The sequence below is a fragment of the Pseudonaja textilis genome, chromosome Z, assembly GCF_049901715.1.
Source record: "Pseudonaja textilis isolate UNSWEBS1 chromosome Z, rPseTex1.2, whole genome shotgun sequence".
Taxonomy (NCBI): Eukaryota; Metazoa; Chordata; class Lepidosauria; order Squamata; family Elapidae; genus Pseudonaja; species Pseudonaja textilis.
This window is the reverse complement of record NC_142008.1, coordinates 102,744,459-102,763,291: the sequence shown is the minus strand read 5'-3', so window position 1 is coordinate 102,763,291 and position 18,833 is coordinate 102,744,459. Positions and strand designations below refer to the sequence as shown.

Here is an 18,833-nt window from a genome sequence, read left to right as displayed (position 1 = left end):
ACCGTACCATTTCACATCTATTCCTTGTCCAAAGAACACTCCAGAAAAATCCATTGTAAGACACTAAATTTCACTTCAAATCTTCCATGAGGCAAAAGAGAGGGGGAGTTAGATTGGGAGAGAGGGGTTTTTTTGGACTGTACTGGGAGGAGTGACATTTGGCTTAACCCATGAAGAATGCTTAAATATAGAGCTATGGAATATGATATCACCCTCTTGCAAGGGGGCAGGAAAAGAGTTTGTAAGGGAAGATGACAGACGGGGGGGGAAGCATCCAGCAAAGGAGAAAACATCCAGAGGATAGTAAGTAGGTACACTGAAGAGATGTGATATGCCTCCAAATGAGATGAAGGAAGCCCAGAAGGTCAGAGAGATCTGGACCACTCTGCACCTCTTATGTGTTCCTACATGCTTACTGAACCAAGTCGTGTAATGCTTTCTGTCTCTTGCAGGCCTCAGAGTGCCAAGCATCTGGATTTCCCACAGATACAAGGAAACTAATGGAGTGGGCATGGATTAAGTCTTATTAACAGTTTAGCAGCTGCAGCAAAAAGAAAGGAGGATAAGGGGAAAAGAGTTTTCTCTCTTGATGGCCAAACCCTTTCTGGCTCTCGAATTCTTTGGAAGGTAGAAGCCTGCAATAATGAACCTTCCCAACAGCAGTTTTCGTTGTACTGTAGCTATTCTCTATGAACTGTGTGCTCAAGAGCAACCACAGTAATAGGAAGGGCCAAATAATCTATGGCAGAGACCCTGCTTTGCGCATAGGTGGTCTCAGTTTCTACCTACTGGCATTTCCTATTAAAAAATTAAGTAGCAGGTAATGGGAAAGACATTTTTCTGCCTGAGGTCTTGGAGAATTTCTATTGGTCTGAGTGGACAACCCTCAGCCAAAATAGAAGGTAGGTTCATATATCCCGTGTCTGCACAAACTCTCCTCATGCTTCAGAGAGTAAGATACATGTTAGAAAATAGAGATAATTTTACCTGCAAGGGGACAGGTGGTTTCTGTAAGACTGGTTCAAGGCTCAAATTACAAGATAGTAAGAAGAAGTTGGAACTCTAAGTTTAGCTTTCTTTAGTGACTGTCTTTAAATAGCTATTAAAGGAGCTTGCACCGCTTGTGGATTTTAATAAGGCAGTCTACTTATCATCTTCCCCATAATTCATGCAGCTCACCAAAAGAGATCTACTTTACTCCTTGAGTTTCCTGGCACCCTCCCCAAAGTTATCCTGGCCAACTCACTTTCAGAAAACTGTTTACTGAAGTCCTCAAGCCCTCAAGTCAATGGAAGTTGCCTATACCTGTTGTTCTCATAGCACTCAACGAAAGACAATGAAGGGGAGACATGATAGCAGTCTTCCAATATTTGAGGGGCTGCCACAGAGAGGAAAGGGTCAAGTTATTTTCTAAAGGACCAGTAGGCCAGACAAGGAATAATGGATGGAAACTGAACAAGGAGAGATTCAACCTGGAAATTAGGAGAAACTTTCTGACAGTGAGAACAATCAACCAATGGAACTGCTTGACCTCAGAAGTTGTTGGAGTGCCATCACTTGAGACTTTCAAGAAGAGATTGGACTGCCATTTGTCAGAAATGGTGTAGGGTCTCCTGCTTGAGCAGGGGGTTGGACTAGATGTCCTACAAGGTCCTTTCCAACTCTGATTATCTGTTATCTATTATTAATCATATGGGTAGAGAACAGACGGGAGTGGTTTACATAAGGAAAGGAAGGCTACAATAGATAGGCATTAAGTATATGAGGATATAATATTAGATGATCAAGTGGACTGGATGTGAGAAATAATTTGCATTAAAGAAATTAAAGACAAATGTTTGCATAAAATTGTTTAGGGAAACAGCGGCTTGTATACTTCAGCATCTACTGAAACTATGAGTGATATTAACCTTTACATGTAAATATCTCAGTAATGAAAATTTGTGACTGTCCATCTTAGTACACTCTTTCTCTTCTGACCCAAACAGCAACTTACTTACTCCCTCCCTCCTTTCTTTTCTTTTCTTTCTTTCTTTCTTTCTTTCTTTCTTTCTTTCTTTCTTTCTTTCTTTCTTTCTTTCTTTCTTTCCTTCCTTCCTTCCTTCCTTCCTTCCTTCCTTCCTTCCTTCCTTCCTTCCCTTCCTTCCTTCCAATTTGCAGTATGAAAAGCAAAGTGGCCCTTACCTACAACACGGATCTTGATATCAGCTTTGTCTTCCATGCTCTCAATCTGCACTGAGAGAGTATAGATGCCTGAATGATGTCGCTCAGCCTTGCGGATGAAGAGGATGGTATCAAAATCAGAGTCACGGATGTGGATCTCCTTGGGATCAAGAGGATGCCCATCTTTTGACCAGGTGACCTTAGGACGAGGTTTACCCTGGAGTGGATAAAATGTTTAGCATTAGCACTGAGGCATTCCACTTAGCTATATTCCTTTCACTTTCCAAGGAAATGTCACTGACCCACAGAAAAAGTAAATTAGAGTTTGTACAACACTGAAAGTGATTTACTCACTTAGAATCAATAATAAGTTGGAATTAGTGCCCAAAGTGGATGAGATTTGCATTGCAACTTGGCATAGTTCTTTTTGCTTACTACATTATTCACAGGTGTATTGTGCTTTGCTATTTATTTTTTACAAATATACTCCAAAATTTCAAAGAAGCAACCTGAAGAGTTAAAGCATGGTTACAGCCATGTTAATTAGAATGAAGATAATATACTTATTTCATTAACCGAATAATACACAGTTATAATCGGGATTGTATATTAGTGAATCAAAGAGGCTGCCTGATATTTTCTAAGGGAAACTAATGGCTGAGAACCCTTAAAGATTTTTCAGTTGTTAACGAACAGTTCTAAATATTATTAAAGGGAGGGGCTTATGAAAACTCTACATCTTTTTGAAGGAGGGAAAGAGATGTGGGAAGAGAACTAACAATTTGAAAATACTTCTGAAAGTGTTATCCAGCTTTTTGATTTTTTGCTATTATTCAGCATTTCACATCTATGTTCCTCCAAGAATGTCATGGCTAGAGAAGGCCTTCTTGCAAATCTCTGAGAGTCACAGGCTTTCAAAGACTTGGTTTTGGTTTGTTGATAAATAGAAAGTGAAAATAGGAGGTAATTTAGGAATATTTCTCAGTGGAGGCAGTGCTGAGTTGACAGAGGTGGGCTCTAAAAACAGAAACTCTGGAAAGGAGAATATTGATGGAAGAAAGAGTAGGGCTAACAACTGAAAATGGAGTTAAATAATGTTGGCTATTGAACCTTGCTAGTTTTTAGAAAAGAACAATGTTAGTGGGTTATTCCAAGATGGGTTTAAAAACTGTGATGTATTCAGGCTTGCTGGATCAAGAAACCTTGAACAGTGTCATCTGCAAGAATGGTCAAAGTCTGCAGAATTCCCATATAGTATCAGATCCCTTTTAGTACAATATCATACATATGAAAGAAGTAGGGACTGACTAAGATGTCATGCCCATCAGATTTTTCCACACACATACACACACACGCACACACGCACACACTGGACACTGCTGAACCTGAAGTACGCTGAAGAAAGATTGAGAAGCAGGGAGGAAGACCATGTTCTACCAGCCAATACTGCATATGCAGTAGCCAACCCAAGAAACAACGAACGCTAGCCAAGACATGTAGCCCTTTTTAAACTAAATAAACATAGTAAGAACCTTTAGATATAAAGCAATATATGTGAATAATACACCAACATTATGGACTGCACAACATGCCATTTGACATTGAATTAATAAAGCTGCAGTTGAGAGAAAAAAACTCTCTTTAACAGTGCATTTGAAATCCCATCATGACTCCATTCCTTCCCCACTAACTATCAGCGGGAGAAAGCAAGAGAGGCCAGGTTTGTCTTCTAGGCATAATGATTAACCTTGATAACACTTGCTGAGGAATGTTACTGAATCACAAGTAGATATTATTTGACTTAAGAGGAGGAGTGGGAAACATTCTAAAGAACGCTTTAATCCATGTTTCACATCAAATCCAGAGACCTCAGAAAAAAGTCTATGATACTGTGAATTTGAGTGCTGTAAGTTTATCTCCTTTCTTAACCAGTTGCCTACCTGGAATGGGATTACCAGGTTGATTTGTTCCCCAACTTTCTTGATGTATGTCTGTCGGAGATGGCGAGGGAGACGGATCTTGGGTTGTTCTATATGAAGGCAAAAGAGAATACGTGGGGGAAAGAACTCAAAAAACATGCTGGAAGACACTGAATGGAAAGATTGGGGGAAATGGTACCTTGGGGAATGTGTGGTTTCATACCCACACTTTAGGAATTACTAATATACATCAGAAGTATGAGTGGAATTCTGGCAACCCAGAATCATCTAGATAAGGAACTAACAATGTCCAAAATCATCATGTCCAAGTTTCTTCCCAACGTGGCTGTGCTAGTTAAAGGAGATGCTAGATGCATCTATCTAGAGTACCAGACAGAAATATTCTGCTAGGCAATGGGTTGATACCAAGCTTATGAAGGTTGGGCTAAAAAGGAGCTATAGAATGGCTTGGAGTGCTTTTTTTTTTTTTTTTTTTTGCTATGTTTGGAAGAAAATTTGTGTCCCAATTATCCATTCCAAAATGGGAACAACTAAGGTGACTTATGCAATTCCAAAACTATTAATATTTTTTTAAAAAAACCCACTCAGGGGCTAAACTATTTGAAAATACCTGGGTTAATAATTGCAGGAAGCCTTTAAAAGAAATAGGAAGACTGGATTTTAATTAAGATAGGAATGTACCTTTTACTTGTAGATTTTAGGAAGAAATCATGTGCAACACTCCCAAACAGATTTAGGATCACAGTGGGGCAATCATTTTGAGGAAGTTGACGTGTATTGGGTTACCCCATTGCCCTACCCAGGGCTTGAAATCTCTTCTTATAAGACAATTTAAGGAGACAGACCAAGCTACCGTGAATTCATAGTTAACATCTCCAAATGCTCAAAGTGACTCACCAACAATCTCACGAATGGTGACAGGCTGTGCTAAAGTGGCTGGCAAACTCTTGCCTGCAATATTTACTGCAGTGACCCGAAAGAGAAGCTTCTCGCCTGTTGGAAGTCCTTTGGCAGTAAAGCCACAGCGTTCTACAAGCTCTGTATTAGCAGGGATCCATTCATCGGCTGGGAAAGAGGGTGGAGTACAAGATTAGGAGATAAAAAATAAGTGGGAGATCAGAAGCCATTTTTTCCCTGAAGTAACTGAATGTTTGGCCAATGGTATGTTTGCGAGGGGTATTCCCCAAGGAATTTCCAAGCATCATGTCATAGATATTCAGGGGGCAACAAATAGAAGAGAAATACGGTATATTTTGCTCAAATTTGACTAGTTCTTTATTTGTGAATGCTGCTACAGGGCTGGTGAAGGTTTAGCTGGTCAGACTATATCAGCCTTGTGAGGTAGATCAAATAGGAAGCACAGCCAGACGAGCTAACTCCATTTTATTGTAAAGTTGCATTAAGTGAACCTTGCAAATAATTTCTCCCCCTGCCCCCCTTTATAGCCAAAGAAATTAGGAGGGAACCCTTGTGAGATGTTTGCCATACCCACATTCTCCTTGGGGCTAAATTGTCTTTTATCTGAATGTTCCCTTGGCTGTATTTCTTCTCCCTATCTTCCAAGGTCATTCCCATTCCCATTACAGGCTATCTTGCCAGAGATGAAAAGGAAGAAAAAAACAAACACCAAGGTAAGCAAAGTTAATCTGGCCTCCATCACTCTGGAGAACTCCTTCAATTAATTGCTTAAACCAGAAAGCTGTAAAAAGGGCCATGCACAGCATACAAACTCAGGTCTTCTTTTACTTCTTTAGAAAAACTCACTCCCTTCCTTGCAGTACTCAATGAGGTAGCCATCAATGCCCCCTGCACCAATTCGGTCTGGAGCACGCCATTTCAGGGTGGCTGTCGTGTCTGTTACGTCCTCCAAAGTGAGATGAAGGGGCTCACTGGTGGGAGCTAAAGCAGAATTGAATGGAGAGTGAGATTAGTAAAATAATGTAAAAATATAATTATACACACACAGACAGACACATCATTTCTTAGTGCATAATAGACAATAAGGAAACAACAACCTGCCCATGCTTTCACCAGTTTTGTGCTTTTTTTCTAGGTCATCCTTTTTTTAGTGCATTAGACTGCAAAATGTTTTTAACAGCAAAAAAATTTTTTTGAATGTTTACGCACATCTCTTAATCTACTCATTTTAACACAATTGCCCCTAATGACTTCATGTTTGCAGGAGATTCTGTAATGCAAGCAATTCATTATTCGTTTATTTCTCTATTAAATTTATATACTGCCCATTTCGCTGATAAGGTGACTCTGGGCATGTTTTCTAATCATTACATTTATACCGCTGTATTCAGAGAAATAATAAGTATAACAACTTTGCAATTTGGGTATATGTACTCAGGAAATGGTTGCGGTTATGGCAATGGTTAATTCAGAATGCATTTTCATGGAAACTTATATTGTTACTATGAAAATGCAATTTGAATTTATCTCTCCCATATCCAGAATCAAAAGCTCCAACAGAAATCTTGTGCTGTTGACCTGGAATTTTCAACTCTTCTTCGTGATCCAACAGCAGCTCTTTGGCTTCTTTGGTTGCTAAGTCTAGCTCAATAGTGGGTATGTGAGAGAAAGGACAAGTCCACCTTTTCTACCTGTTCCAGTGTCTCATCCACTCATGCCCTTCCCTTGCCAGTATTTCATCCCAAGCTAGCCCTTGTGCTCACCGATAGGCATGAAAGGTTTGGTATTATGGCTGGGTTGAGAGATTCCAATGGCATTGACTGCAAAGACCCGCATCTCATAGAGACACCCTTCAATCATCTTGGTGGACTCATAAGTCAGCTCGGTGAATACTTCAAAATTCAGTTTCATCCAGCGCATGCTACCCTTCTTCTTGCGCTCCATCAGGTAACCTGGAGTGCAAAGGAGGAAAAAAATGATGTGGGGTGGAAGATATTTCTATAATCAGCATTATTCAATCAATAGTTATCAGACAGACAGACAGACAGACAGACAGACAGACAGATAGATAATATGTATACAGATAATACATATATGGATGAAATTTATTATAGCCTAAAATTTTAATCACTGATTTGCACTGTGTTGACCACATAGTCATTTTCTATATTAATTCTTAACTTAGAGTTTAGAGTGATTTTTGGAATGTTAAAAGGATACACAATACATTCAGATAAAGATAGCCTTTGACTTATGGCCATTAAAGAACTTAAGAACCATTCAAAGCTACGATGAAATAAAAAAAAACCCTTACTTATGACCCATTCTTGAAGTTATGACTGCCACACACCCCTTACGATCATATGAGTGAATTTCAGGTTCACATTTATGACTGATTGCAGTGTCTTACAGTCACATGGATCTTACAGTCTTACAGTCACATTTTATGACTTTTTTTGCCACAGGTGTTAAGAGAATCAATGCAGTTGTTAAGTTAGTAACGGAGTTATTAAATGAATCTGGCTTCCCCATTGAGTTTGCTTTTCAGAAGGTCACAAAAACTACTCATATCATTCTGGGACACTGCAACCATCATAAATATGAGTCAAGTGTTTGAATTTTGATCACGGGACCATGGGAATGCTGCAATGGTTTTAAGTAAAAAAAAATGGTCATAAGTCCCTTTTTTCAGTGCCATTGCAACTTTGAACAGTCACTAATTGAACTGTTGTAAATTGAGGACTACTTGTGGTAACCACAAAGAAAAGGGTTCTTGGTTTTCTCCCACATCCCAATGTTGGATTGTCTCCCACAGACCAAGACATGAAGCAATGTTAAATTGACTAGGATTACAGTAGGTGGCATTGCTATTTTAGTTTTAGTTTCAAGGAAGCTAAATAATCAAAATATTCTTGAATGTGGTAAAATGGCAAAGGCCGGGCAAAGCCTTTAAAAGAAAAATAGCTTTCAGAGAAGAGCAAAGATGTTCTTGCAGTTGTGATACTTTTTAATTGTGAGGATAAATTTGCATGGATTTCTCCATGTTATATTTGCCTTTCGCATTCGGAGTGATTAGGCCAGAAGATCTTGAACAGTGAGTTGAGACTCCCGGGGGATGGGAAGTGATTCTTTTCCTAAACCTATTCAAGCTTGTGCAAAAAAAATAAGAAATCAGGTGCTCTGCTAAGCTTCATTCTAGGCTTTGCTCTTCGTTTAGCTTGAATGATCCCACAGCATGTATTGTCTCAAAATTTGAGAAGCATGTATTAACACTAAATATAAACAGTTGCAAATTTAAATTTATTTAAATTATATATGTATGTTTACTAAACTACTAGATGAATATATATCAAAACCGAGTGGAAAATTTAATTCTTGCCCAACATTGGAATAATTACCTTTATTTGGGAAAGGCATCTCATCAATACATTATCTTTTTAGGGTAATCCCCTAAACTATTACAGAAACTTTGTATTAGGCAATGCTGTAGCCTCCCTTGAAGACTGAGAGAGAGTCAAGCAATAGGATGAGATTATTTTTATTCCATGGCCTAGGACAGTAGTCACCAACTGGTGGGCCACGGACCACTGGTGGTCTGCGAGAAAATTTTGGTCGTCTGCAGAGAAATATCACCCCCAAAGCACCCCGCAAAGCAATTAATCCAGGCTGCGCGGGAACACAAGGCTGTGCCGCCCACATGGCCCATGGGAACACAAGGCTTGCGTCGCTTGCATTGCGAACAATACAAGGTAGTGAGGGGAGGGGCAAAAGGGCGGAAGGGGGGAAACTTGCCCCACTTGCACCACACTCCTCGCCTAGCCACCAGGCTGCTTCTTTCAGATTCTTTCTTCTTCTGCTTTTGGCCTGCACACAAGGAAAGCAGCAAAAGTCTTTCTTTCTCTTCCCCAAACTCCACCAGGGGCCTTGCAAGGCATCCTGGTCCAAGAGGCTGCACCGGCAAAGACTCATTTCTGGCAGAGTTTAGGGGAAAGAAAGAAAGACTTCTGCTGCTTCTGCTGCTTTCCTTGCATGAAGCCAAAAGTCTCTCTCTCTCCCGCCCTGAGAACAGAGCTGGAGACGGTATCCTGCGAGCCCAAATAAAGAACAATTGATTGGTAGGAAAACTGGATGGGGAATTTTCCTGCAGACTTTTGGAGGGATTTTCCCAGGGTCTCTGCAGATAGGAAAATGCAGAAAAGTCTGCAGGAAAATCCCCCGTCCTGTTTTCCTACTGTCGATCATTCTTTATTTGGGATCGCAGGATAGCCCCCCATCTCTCTCTTTCCCCCACCGTCAGCAAGCCACTGTCAGTCAAAATTCATATTGGTGGTTCACGGGATTTAAAATTATGAGTTTGGTGGTCTTTGAGGTCCAAAAGGTTGGTGACCCCTGGCCTAGGAAGTCTACCATTCCCTAACTTTGGGTCCCATGTGTCTGAATAGCCACCAACATTAACTTGAAGTACTCACCAGTAATAGGCATACCACCATCATACTTGGGTGGTTCCCATACCAAAATGGCCCAATCCTCTCCCACAGAAGTGACACGCACAGCTTCAGGAGGATCGGGAACATCTGCAAAAGACAAGAAGAAAAAATGTTATAGGTCAGGGGTGTCAAACTTGATTTCATTAAGAGACATATCAGGGTTGTGTTTGATCTTGGGTGGGGGAACTGAGATAGGCATGGCCAGGGTGGGCATGGCCAGCTCGACATCACTTGTGTCAGGGGTTCCTGCGTGTGCCCAAGCAGGCTGCCAGCAAAAATGAAACTCCAAAAGGTCACATACAACATTCCCAAGATCCATTTTCACTGGCAGAGGCACAGTGGGCCAATCCTTTGCTGTTTCCAGGGCAGCTCCATGGGCCAGATCTAAGCATCCCATGGGCCAGATCTGTTATAGGTGAAGAATTGCTGGGCAGAAAGAAGGACTCCTACATTCCCATTGACCTACTAACTCACCCACAACTTTGATGGTGAGATGGGCAATATCCTCGCCCACTGGATTAGTCACCTTGATAGTATATATGTCTTCATCAGAGCGCTCAGCACTCTCTATCACAAAACTGCTCAGCTCTTGACGCTCTTCTATACGGACCCTACCTTCTTTTTCTGAAAAAACCTGAGGGAAAATGGAGGAAGGCAGAAACAATCAAAGAGATCTAGAAATTTGCAGACTGGAAAGAAAATATATGAAGAAGCCAAGATTTCCAAGAGCAGTAGAACGTTCAGCATTTCAGAAAGATGGAGTGTTGCTTTAAAAACCAAAACAAATCTCAACAATTCTCACAACAGGGCAAGCAGTTTTCAACAGTGTGAACCTGGAGCCTTACAAAAGCATTGGCATAACACATTATCCTCGCTCAGCCTGGAACAGGATTTGGTGGTTTGGCATGTTGTGTGAATCAGCTCATTAATTTAAAAATATCTACATGTAATTATTTTAAATAAAATGTACATTTTTCTCTTGGCCTTAGCTATTAACAAGCTGCAATGTTAAAAAAAATATTTAAAATAAACTTTAAATGAACATGACTGATATGGTTAGATTTGGAATATATATACCAGGGACTATAAGAAAAAAGAAACTTTTAAAATAATCAAATCTTTAAAAACACTACACGGATTAATCAGATGAATCCTAATTATTAGCATTAATTGAATCTGACTTAGGAAGTGGTAATTCTCACAGAAAGGACACTGTCATAGGAAGCATTATTTTACCGATAATTTAATTGTACTTACAGTATTTTAAGAAAATGAGGACTTTTAGTGTTAGGTTGACTTGCCAGAGAGGTTTTAAGCAATAAAAGTAATAAAATATCTTAAATAATACTAAGTAATGTCTCTTTAGTCCTTTTCAATTTAATTAGAATTGTGAAAAGCACTAATGAAGAAAATCCCTCCCTGTGAATCATTACAGGAATATGGCATCATTTGCCTAGGGTTGCACGGTTCCAAGGCCGCTTCCAGCTGTCTCCAAACTACATGTATAGACAGCCCAAAGAACCTTCCAAAACAACCCCAGAAGCTTTGTTCCAGGATTGCAAAAGAGAGATATGGTTTCTGCTCTATAATTATGATCCCTCTCCATTTAAATACTATACATTTTCTATTGTGAAATTATGGCTGAAGACATGGAATGGGCAAAGCAGCTCCACCTTGAGCATTTTAAATAGTTGCTAAGTGTGACGCTATCATGGACCTGCTATTTCCATCGGTATCCTCCCAGATTTTGAAATTTGGAAGAAGTTAATTTTGAGGGGCATTGTTACAAATTAGTTAGCATTCTTTGCTTTAGCCTCTCTGATTTTGAAACTGAAGCTTTAATATATTTTATTTGGACCCAACAAATACTTACTTCATTACCCTTCATCCAAGTTGCTGTTGGTGCAGGTTCTCCAGTAATGTTCACGTCGAGCCGTAATTTGTTCCCAGCAACAACGACAATAGTGTTTTCATTTGTTTTCCCTGATCCACAATCTAAATGGATCTTGGGGGGTTCTGGGGAAACCAGAAGGGACAGTGAAACAATTTGTCCTCCACAATAGTAATGCATTACCTGGTATTTCCAAGAATGATACCAACAGCTACTAACAGCTCTTGAGAGAGCAAAAATGGGGTGGCTGATTTGAGTTCCTTCCTTCCTTTTTTAATTGGAGTCCATTTCTTGGGGTTGTCATTATAACCATTCTCTTGATCATTGATTGCCTGCCTACGCTCTCTCTCAGAGATGGATTTTTACGGAGAGCTGCTTGTAACACTGCGTCTATCTCAGCTGGAGAAGTGCATTGCTTGGTTTGTGTCAACAATTCATAGCCAAAAAAGAAAAAGAACTATTCCTAAATGAAGATAATTATTTCCATTTCATCAATAGGAACTGTACATATTATCTATTAGGAGAGAGGAGCCTTGTGACCTGTACAGAAATGCATTTAGTCCAGCATCCTTGAGCCAATCAGATGTCTCCAGAAGGGCCACAAGGAAGACTTGAAGCCAATAGTTCCCTCCTGTATAGGAGAGGCTCAGTTGTCATGGCAAATACAGCTGGTCCTTGACTTACAAGAGTTCATTTAGTGACCATTCAAAGTTACCCATTTTTCATAGTTATGACCTTTACAGTGTCCCCATGATCACATGATCAAAAGTAAGATGTTTGGCAACTGGTTCGTATTTATGACCTTTGCTGAATCCCAGGATCATGTGATCCCCTTTTGTGACCTTCTGACAAGCAAAGTCAATAAGGAAGTCAGGTTCTCTTAACCAGGCAACTAACTTATCAGTTGCAGCAGTTCACTTAACAACAGTGGGAGGAAAAGTTGTAAAAGGGGGCAAAACTCACTTGACAAATGTCTCAATTAATAACAGAAATTTTGGCTCAATTGTGGTCGTAGGTTGAGGACCACCTGTAGTTACAGATAAATCTTCTTCTCACCTAACCCGTGCAAGCTGGTTACTGTCCCTCCATCCTATAGCAATGAAAGTCAAAATATGCAAGTAATCCTCAGCTTGCAATCATTTGTTTAGTGGCTATTCAAAGTTATTATGGTACTGAAAAAGGTGACTTATGACCAGTCCTCACACTAATGACTGTTGTATATGTGAAAAAGGTGACTTATGACCAGTCCTCACACTAATGACTGTTGGACATGTGAAAAATCAGGTGCTTGGCAACCAGCATGTATTTATGGTGGTTGTAGGATCCTGGGATCCTGGATCATTGATCTCCATTTGCAACTTTCCCAGTTGCCTTCTGACAAGCAAATTCAATAGGTAACCATGTGATTTGCTTAACAACCAAGTCAAAAAGGTCATAAAATCAGTCACTATTATGATTAGAAGTCAAGGACTACCTGTAAATGTTTGCTACGTGATGAAATACTTTATTCTGACTGCCCTGAAGCTTCCACCATTCAGGTTCATGAGATCATGTTCTCCCTTGGTTTCTTTTATTTTCTAAAATTAAAACACCCCAGGTATTGTAACCTATCCAAATATGGGGGATGCTTTAACCCCCTGAACATTGTGACTCGCTTCTAGCTGTTCAGGTGAGATTCTTGGGCTCAGCAAAAACTTTAGGCCAGGTTCCTTTGGTATGCAGCCAGTGAGTGCCATTGGTCTCCCTCTGACATCTCTGCTTCTGTTAACATTCTTTCATGTAGGGAGATGAAAGGGAGTGAGACCTCTTCACTTCACTCATTCCAACAATTCTCAGCAAGCCTGAATTTTGCTGTCTTGAAAAGAATTCTGAGGTTCCTTTACTAGCCAACATTCTGCCAAGATTGAAAGAATCCACCCACCTTGCTTGGGGACATATTCAATCTTGATCTCTAGAAAGGAAAAGGAAAAGAAAAAGCAAACAACAGTAATGAAACCTCTGGGCAATACTTTGAAGTTATAAATCTATATTGTTACTTTATGTGCCACTTTATAATCAGGGTGTGTGTCACCCGCAAAATAGTACTCTCTGTGAAAAAAGAGCACCATAAACTTCCTTACAAACTGAAGTCAATCATATCCAAAAGATTACATCCATGACGAAATCACAGAATAGGCAATGTGGCTTCTGCAGTTAGCATAAAAGTTTTGCAATTTGTTTTCATTTTAAACACATTCATTTAAATACATATGCACAAAGTACCCAGTACACACAATGAACCATAGGACCTTGAACCCTTCTTTTGAACCTCCTAAAGTTCCCCCCTCCAAAAAAAAACCCCACAGCAATGGGCATAACTTCCTTTTTTTAAATTGAAAAATGAGGAAATGCTATAATCTAAAAGTCAAAAGGAAAAAAAAAATCCTAGAAAAATCAATGCCATACACTTGAATGACTTCACAATTTTACTGTCACTAGTCCTTGCTACAATGGCAAAATAATAATAATAATAATAATAATAATAATAATAATAATAATAATAATAATAATAATAATAACTGTGTCCTTGTATGCAAAAATGTGATCTCCTAGTTTTAACTAATGAGTTTGGTGCATTTCCTCCAGACTTGGAATAAAATTTGGTTCAGCATTTTAGCTACAGTTCTTCAGTTCATTTCCCCTTGCAATATTCACGCAGTTTGTCATTAATTGCTTTGCAGAAATCCCTGTTAACAAGATCATAAATTTGTGGCACAGGTCATTTTTTTGGCTCATAGCAATTCTAATTTAGTTTGGCAAACTGAGCAGCAATCCAAAATGAGAAACAAACAAATCATGTATTTGCATAAAGGAACCTTTCCAAGCGTTTCATGTAATGCACTCATGCACCACGTTGACTAGATATGTGGTGGAAGTAATGTAGAAAACTGAAACTCATGTTTTAGTATGTTTCTCAATGAATACCATCAGAAGTGATATTCAGCAGGTTCTGACCAGTTCTGGAGAACCGGTAGCAGAAATTTTGAGTAGTTTGGAGAACCAGCAAATCCCACCTCTGACTGGAGATTTTACAGTATCCTTCCCCTGCCACGCCCACCAGGCCACACCCACAGAACTGATAGTAACAAAAATTTGAATCCCACCATTGAATATCATAAATACATGATATTCAGCCACTCTTTTGTACATGAACTATAACTGTGATGATCATGAGTATCTCAAGAGCTTTGCACTTATTGGAGAATCTTAAGTCTCCTACACGTCCATCCCTGAACTGACCCAAGAAGTTGAGTTTAGCAGATAATGAAAGAGCATATCCATCAGGGACGAAGGTGTAGTCTCCCTCATCTTCAGGTCTCACATCATCAATGACCAGCTTGTGGACCCTACAGAATAAAATCAAAATTATGAACAAAGGGTCAGAATGGATCCATTCAATTCAACTAATTTGCAGGGTTGGCATTCTAATTAAGATCACCCTTCACAGATGGCCCAGCATCTTAATTTTTCCTCACCATGAAACAAATCGTTTGTGGTCTATTTCTCATCCAAATGAACAAACTAGCTGTCCAGAGGTGAAACAGCATACCATTGCATCAAACTGTCATTTTTCATGCAGTATTTAAACTCTAGGCCCCAAAGCAAAGCAAACAAAGCTGAAATAACCATCAGAAATGATGTTTTGTGAAACCTCAGTTCATTGCTTGTAATGTATTTAGCACTTAAAAGTAAAAGAAAGTGGGGATCGGTGTGTATGCACATGTTCACATTAATAAATAAATAAATTAGGAACCACACCCTTAAAATAAATATTGGGTTTGCCTTGATTACCTTGTTTATTCTTTCATTACTTCAGAAATTAGATCACCCATAATTAATAAATAAATAAGGAAATGGTGAAATATATTGGATAGAAAGATGTACCTTGAGATTTATACCCAAGCAAAAATACAAATGGAGTCGTAACAAATGGCAAAAATCCACTTGCAGGAACATCTTCTCTCTGGTTATATGACCTGCCCATTCCACCGTGCCAGGCAGGGAGAGCATGTTACATAGTGCATCAGATAAAGAATTTAGACTGGTGGGATCCAGGAAGATATTCTCTGCTGTCTTCCCCATTCAGTGGTGAGGTGGACCCCCAGTCTCCTGGCCATTCAGAAATGTTTGAAGACCTTGGCTGTGCCAAACTTGCTTGGGGTATGCAGAAAGCATTCAAGCTTGAAGTTGGTTAGCAGCACCCTTGAAGGGCTTCAGCTAACTTTTTAACTTTAATAATTTTATACTTGTTTTAACTGTCTCCAATTGTATTATATTGTTTATGGTTCTTATGTTTTAAATGTGCACCACACAGAGCCCCTTTGTAAGGTGAGTTGGGCAATCTCCAAATCTAATAAATAAATAAATACATAAGATTAATATTGCATTATTGGAAAGATAAATGTATGGCTCCAGTTGTTCAAAGGATTAAAAATCTGATTACACTTGCCATTCGTGCAATCTATGAGCAAATTACCTATAGATTTTGTATGGACAAATACAATGAAAAATAGAACTAATTTCAGCTTAACATGGTAGGATATAAAAGAATGTTAGATATGTAAGTGTATTGAAATAAATATACTGAATAAAATTTACTTTTGATAAGGATATATAAACCTGTAATTGTTAATTTTATATAGCAGTATATTGTACTTTGGGGGGGGGTTCCCCATTTTGTGTGTCAAATTTTATTTTCTTGATAATACATGTATTTGCATCATAATTTTCTTTTTCTGTTAATAGTTTTTTTTCTAACCCACTCTGCCTCAGTTTTATCCAAATGCTCACCTGCCCTTGTGAGTCATTGTGATGCGTTTACTGGGCCGGATCTCAACTCCATTCTTGTACCATTTGCCAGTCACCTTTTCATCAGACACTTCACACTTGAAGACAGCTTGTTCGGTGGCCTTGACCGTCAGATCAGCAATACCTTGTATGACCTCGAGCGGTTTGTCTGGGTGGTAAGAATTGAAGACATAAATTTCACTTGGAAAAACCTCCAAATTCCCTTTATAGCCTTTCCATTGATGGATCCATTGGCTGCCACAGACCTTCAACTGCAAGATATGCCTCTGATTGGCCCCCATTGGTTACAATCTGGTAGCGCCCAGCATCTTCTTTGGTAGCCTCATTGATGATCAGCATGTGCTTTTTGCCATCTTTTCTGATGCGGTACTTGAAGGTTTCTTCACGAGTCAACTCCACACCGTCCTTCGACCTGGAGATGAAGAGAGGGAAAAGGGAAAAAGATGGAGAAAGGACATGGCTGGAGAGACATGGCAATGTCTACAATGCAAGTAAAACAAGAAGGAAGGCAAGGAACTTGCTAGCATCATAATGCATAGAAAATGTAGCTTTTCCAATTTATTAGTCATATTTTCAAGAAATCTGATTACATTTCCCAAGATTCTTCTTTTTATGGTTCTATATCTCTAGGCAACATTTCCTTTTTAAACTACGTATTACCTATAAATTTATCGTTATTATTCTGCTAATCTAGAATTCTTGCTTCCTATTTTTAAATCATAGAATTTTATAAAAATTTGAAAAGAACTGGCATTTTAATTTTTCATCACAGTACTATTTTGTTCTTTTGTTTTTCTGCTGAGTTAAAAAAGGAAAGATGAAAACAAATCAACAGGAAACATATGTTGGTGAATTGAAGAGATAGCTCTGTAGCCAATACCAGAGACTGGGATTATTTAGAAGACAGCTGATTGGCTAGAAGAGAAAAAAGGAGAAAAATAGGAAAGTTGAACTGGGAACTTACCACATTACCTGGGCTCCTTCCTCAGATACTTCCACTTCCAACACTACCTTGTCTCCCACATACACTTGTTGGTCATCCAGACCACTCACGACTAGGACAGGTGGTTCTAAGTACATAAAGATAGAAGATATAATGGGGATATTGCTCACACAAGGCTATATCTTTCAACTTTATTCTGAAAGTCATCACCATCTTCATCATTTTCTCCAATTGTATTATATTTGCATGCATCCTCCATCCTCACCTTTTACAAAGACCTCTGTGAAGCATTTCTCATCTCCAGCCACGCATTCGTAGGCTGCATCATCCGCCAGCGTTGTCTTGGTGATTGTCAGGATACGTTTCTTACCCACATTCTCAAAAATGTACCTATCCACAAGAAAGAAAAGAAAAACATGGACTTGCACAGGAAGAACCATAATATTATTTCCTTTGTCTCCCAATATATTTTCTCATTTCCTATCCACTAGAAAAATAAACAGGCATCCTGGCTTTACCACTTCATTGCTCAGACTTACTTGCCACTAGGCTTGATCAGTTGCCCATTTTTCATCCATTTGATCGGTAAGTCAGGATCACTCAGCTCCACCCACATCTTGATCTTCTGGCCTTTGTCAACTTGATAAGCGGGGTCCAGTTTCTTAATGAAGGCTACAAAAGAGATTGAGAATAGACATCCCTTTTGTGCCCTTGGACTGGAGGAGGTAGAAGGCTAAGAGAAGGCTCATGAGGCAATATCGTTTATATGTGATGCCAAAAATGCTAAAACTTGCCACATAACTACTGGCATTAAACAGAAGCTATATTTCAGTCTCCACCAGCTTAGTCCCTTCTGATACCTGCACTTTTCTTGACCTCCACCTTGGCTTTCTTGAGCCTTTTCAACATGCCACGTAGATCAGTGATGCCATACTCAAAGGCAATTCGCTCATACTCGCTTTTCTTGGTCACACCCTTAAGCAGTTCCCAGATCTCTGGTGGAATCCCCATATCATCATCGTCGTCCTTCTTTTTCTTCTTTTTCTTCTCTTCTTCTTCCACTTGCACTTCTCTACAAAGAGGGATAGAAGAAGAAGAAACTTTTGAACCTATTCTCTAGAACAGAGTGGTCCTCAACCTTCCTGACTTGGCAGCCTGGCTTGGGGGGGGGGGGGAGGAGACAAGAACCGGGCTGTACCAGTTGAGCTGCATGTGCATGCACGTGTGTGCCAGGCTGCCCCTCATGTGAGTTGAGCTGCGTACACATGTGTGCTGTTCTACAGCCCAGTTGTGAATAGGCCAATAGTGGACCATAGTCTCAGGGTTGGGGATTAGAACAGCCAATTCTTGTCCTATATTGCATTATAGAAAACTCTCAAATTTGTCCAAAAGAAATTTTGTCCTAAATTTGACCATCAAGGAGATGAAAAAAAATAACATAAAACCCCTCTTCCCACATCTACCTTTGTTATCATATCCTTAGGAAAGCCAAGGCCATCCCTTTTAGAGGAAAATTACTTGAGGAAAAAAAAATGCAATATTCTATATACATAAATGGGCATTTTTCTGCCCAATGCTGCCTGATACAGATACAGATAATCAGAGTTGGAAAGGACCTTGTAGGTCATCTAGTCCAACCCCCC

The 18,833-nt window shown here is 39.5% G+C and overlaps 1 protein-coding gene and 1 long non-coding RNA gene across 2 annotated transcripts in view; one reads left to right on the top strand and one right to left on the bottom strand.

Moving 5' to 3' along the window:
- MYBPC2 (myosin binding protein C2) overlaps positions 1–18,833 on the bottom strand; it is a 50,751-nt gene that overhangs the window by 9,863 nt on the left and 22,055 nt on the right. The window contains exons 9-24 of the mRNA XM_087915797.1: positions 18,051–18,262; positions 17,730–17,862; positions 17,456–17,580; positions 17,212–17,317; positions 16,493–16,659; positions 16,230–16,395; positions 14,679–14,785; positions 13,321–13,350; positions 11,382–11,524; positions 9,983–10,142; positions 9,491–9,595; positions 6,785–6,973; positions 5,868–6,002; positions 5,001–5,168; positions 4,104–4,192; positions 2,185–2,380 (exon numbers count right to left, since the gene is read on the bottom strand). Coding sequence (XP_087771923.1) covers positions 2,185–2,380; positions 4,104–4,192; positions 5,001–5,168; positions 5,868–6,002; positions 6,785–6,973; positions 9,491–9,595; positions 9,983–10,142; positions 11,382–11,524; positions 13,321–13,350; positions 14,679–14,785; positions 16,230–16,395; positions 16,493–16,659; positions 17,212–17,317; positions 17,456–17,580; positions 17,730–17,862; positions 18,051–18,262 — 2,231 coding nt within the window. The remainder of the gene's footprint in view (positions 1–2,184; positions 2,381–4,103; positions 4,193–5,000; positions 5,169–5,867; positions 6,003–6,784; positions 6,974–9,490; positions 9,596–9,982; positions 10,143–11,381; positions 11,525–13,320; positions 13,351–14,678; positions 14,786–16,229; positions 16,396–16,492; positions 16,660–17,211; positions 17,318–17,455; positions 17,581–17,729; positions 17,863–18,050; positions 18,263–18,833) is intronic.
- Positions 774–2,358, top strand: LOC148124184 (uncharacterized). Its single transcript, XR_015739995.1, has 2 exons — positions 774–902; positions 2,161–2,358. It is a non-coding gene; the product is annotated as an uncharacterized LOC148124184 (long non-coding RNA).